Source organism: Aplysia californica, unplaced genomic scaffold, assembly GCF_000002075.1.
Source record: "Aplysia californica isolate F4 #8 unplaced genomic scaffold, AplCal3.0 scaffold00006, whole genome shotgun sequence".
NCBI classification, from domain to species: domain Eukaryota; kingdom Metazoa; phylum Mollusca; class Gastropoda; order Aplysiida; family Aplysiidae; genus Aplysia; species Aplysia californica.
In genome coordinates, this window is record NW_004797276.1 from 2,111,279 (window position 1) to 2,114,041 (window position 2,763).

Genomic DNA, 2,763 nt, shown 5'->3' on the forward strand with positions numbered 1-2,763 from the left:
GAATAGCGGGGATAGCGACACATGGGTTATTTTCACCCGGGGAGAGAAGAGCGAGACATGGGTTATTCTGAGAATAAAGGTGGCCAATCAAGAAATAATCAAACCTGTATTCAAAGACCATCTCAGTCTTAATTTTTATAGATTCTATGTCTATCTAATGTCTAATCTGGCCTCTTTACTTTGGTCGAAACAAAAGCTTTGAACCGGAAGTTAGTTTTAAGCCATTTTGTATTGGAAATTGGAAGTGGAAAAAGGAAAGATTCAAAAGAGTTCTCCAGGTCTCTTGGCTACCTTTCACCTTTCCACTTTACTCCTTCGCCTCTGACAGTCTGACAGACAAGGATCACTGTTTTGCTTCGTGAGGCCCAACACGCTATCCAAATTATTTGACTGACTGTCTGAGAGAGCGTGTGAGTGTATTTTACTGATTAGGTTGATTATATGTGTAACTTCAAGGAAGGACTTTCGTAACGAGCGACCACCCCAACAAAAACTAAAGAAGAGACCTACCCTAACCCTGACTCTAGGCCTAACCCTAGATCTACCCCTCTACTAGATCTAGGCCTACTCTGTCTCATAGTGGTCGCTCGCTACGGAAGTCCTCCCAACTTCAGTGTCTTCAGTGTTAGTCTGTGATGATGATACGACACTCACTCAATCGAGTTCAAATGAAGTGACTGAATGACCTGGACATGCCCATGGCCATGGCAAGGCCAGCGCACTGCGGAACTCGGATCTCTACTCTTCAACAATTTCATCGTCATTTCCTTTCTCACCCTGGATCAGGATAGGCCACGAACCGAACAAACACTTTCCACCTTTGTCCTATCTTGGGCTAGTCGCTTGATATCACTCCATGTCTTCCCACTTTTCTGTTTGGGTATCCATTTCCGTGACTCTTCTCCAGGCCAGGTTCCCGTGGTCTTCCACTTGATTTTTTACCCTGTGGGTTCCAATCTAGGAGATCATAAAACAGGCAGCGCAGCCCAAGAACTACACACCTTGCTTGTGGGCTGGCACACCGGCCGCTCAGGCTTCAGCCCACTGCAAGCAGTGACCTTTGTAATTATGATAATAATGATTACGACGGCCACGGCTAGGCGGTCTCTTTCTCCCTCTCCCCTTCTCTCTCTCTCTCTCTCTCTCTCTCTCTCTCTCTCTCTCTCTCTCTCTCTCTCTCTCTCTCTCTCTCTCTCTCAATCTCTCCACCCCCCCCCCCCCCCCCCCCCCCTCTCTCTCTCTCTCTCTCTCTCGATGGTTTAGCTTCCTGTGTTTGTGTTGAAACGAACGGACATGTAAAAAATTATTCTAGACAGACAAAAACGACGGAAAGACAGAAAGTTGACTTGAGTTGAGTTAAGAGTTTTACGGCACTTTAAAAACAATGAGGTCATTTCAGCGACTGTCATAGCCAGTTTTGCATCCACCAACTGAGCATTTTCTTCCCATTGTTGCTCTTATAATTCCTTCAGTTCATTTTGAAGGTGTCAGTCACAGTCCAACAGAGTCATAACCACACATGATGAAAGCAATAAATAGGCCTAGAAGAGAAGCATGCAAGTAAGCACTGTGAAAGAACAGCAGATATCATTATACAATGCAGGTCGGGAAAAAACACAAAGGAGCTCCCCCATAATTATGTATGAAAATATCTATCCCCCACCCATCATTGTAATAAGCAGTACCTCCCCTTCTCTGAAACAATGATTTGGGGAACTTCTTTCTCGGCTGGCTGAAAGATCAGGGCAGGAGAAAGTAGTCAAACTTCACACCTCTGGCAACTCAGAAAAGTTTGCTTGTTCGCCTGCCACTTGAGCACTTTAAAGACAAGAGATGCAGTGAGATTTCAACCCACACCACCCTGATCAGCAGCATCACTCAGGGCTCACATGGTTGGAGGTGTATAACAACTACCCCCAAACCGCACCCTTTCAAGATCTTTGCCTGACAGAGTGGCATCATGAAGGCTAGAGCCGGTGGAATGAAACTTAATTGGGAATGGAGTTTTATTTAAAATAAATTTTGAGAGGGCAAATCATGTTCTATTTTCGACAGGTCAAAAGCCTTGGAAGGGAAGGATCTCGAATCTGTCAACATTTCTATTTTCTTAGACAAACATTATAGAGGAATTGATCAAGGGGGAACGCGGAGATTCTGTCATAATAGGTTCTGTCTTGGAAACAATAATGGTTCTGTTATTGCAAGTTCAACTGTATTCCTACAATGGTTTGAAATTCTTACAAAATCAAGGATGCTGTGTTGTTTCAAGTCATTGATGCTAGGTGTTTTGAGCCACTGGTTTACCATTATACCATGTAACATTTTTTTATGCCTTGCTCAAAATGTTGAGGGGTTCGATGCCAATATCTGAAAAGTAATTAAAATTAATTTCCTTTTTTCATGATTTCTCTCTCTTGTCTTATTTGTAGGTGCTTCTATAATTTTTTTAAATACAATTTATCTGCTGGTATCTAATCTACAGGTAGCTTGATTAAACTTTCCAAAATGCTTCGAGGCTGTGGTACCCGTTTTTTGAGGAATTTGAACAATTTCTCCGGAGCCTATAGCCAGCAGTGTCGTCATATGCAACTCAAGACAGAATATGATGCAGTGGTCATTGGGGCAGGTATATAAATCAAGTTGATAGAAATATAAACTTTATGAGTCATAGTCTGAGACTTACATTTTAAACATTAATTTTCTTGCAAAATTGTTTGTACTCTCTCTCTCTCTCTCTCTCCCTCCCTCCCTACCTCCCTCCCT

The 2,763-nt window shown here is 42.9% G+C and overlaps 2 protein-coding genes across 3 annotated transcripts in view; one reads left to right on the top strand and one right to left on the bottom strand.

Moving 5' to 3' along the window:
- Positions 1-247, bottom strand: part of LOC101858144 (KAT8 regulatory NSL complex subunit 3) — a 30,366-nt gene extending 30,119 nt beyond the window's left edge. The window contains exon 1 of one of the 2 annotated variants that reach the window (XM_005089452.3): positions 105-247. The gene's annotated coding sequence lies outside the window, so the exon portion shown is untranslated. The remainder of the gene's footprint in view (positions 1-104) is intronic. The other variant, XM_005089453.3, reaches the window with a different exon arrangement.
- A 14-nt stretch (positions 248-261) lies between these two features.
- The window catches only part of LOC101858677 (pyridine nucleotide-disulfide oxidoreductase domain-containing protein 2), a gene marked incomplete in the record, with an annotated part of 28,159 nt that continues 25,657 nt past the window's right edge, over positions 262-2,763 (top strand). The window contains 2 exon segments of the mRNA XM_013080906.2: positions 262-410; positions 2,483-2,626. Of these exon segments, the coding sequence (XP_012936360.1) occupies positions 2,506-2,626 (121 nt within the window).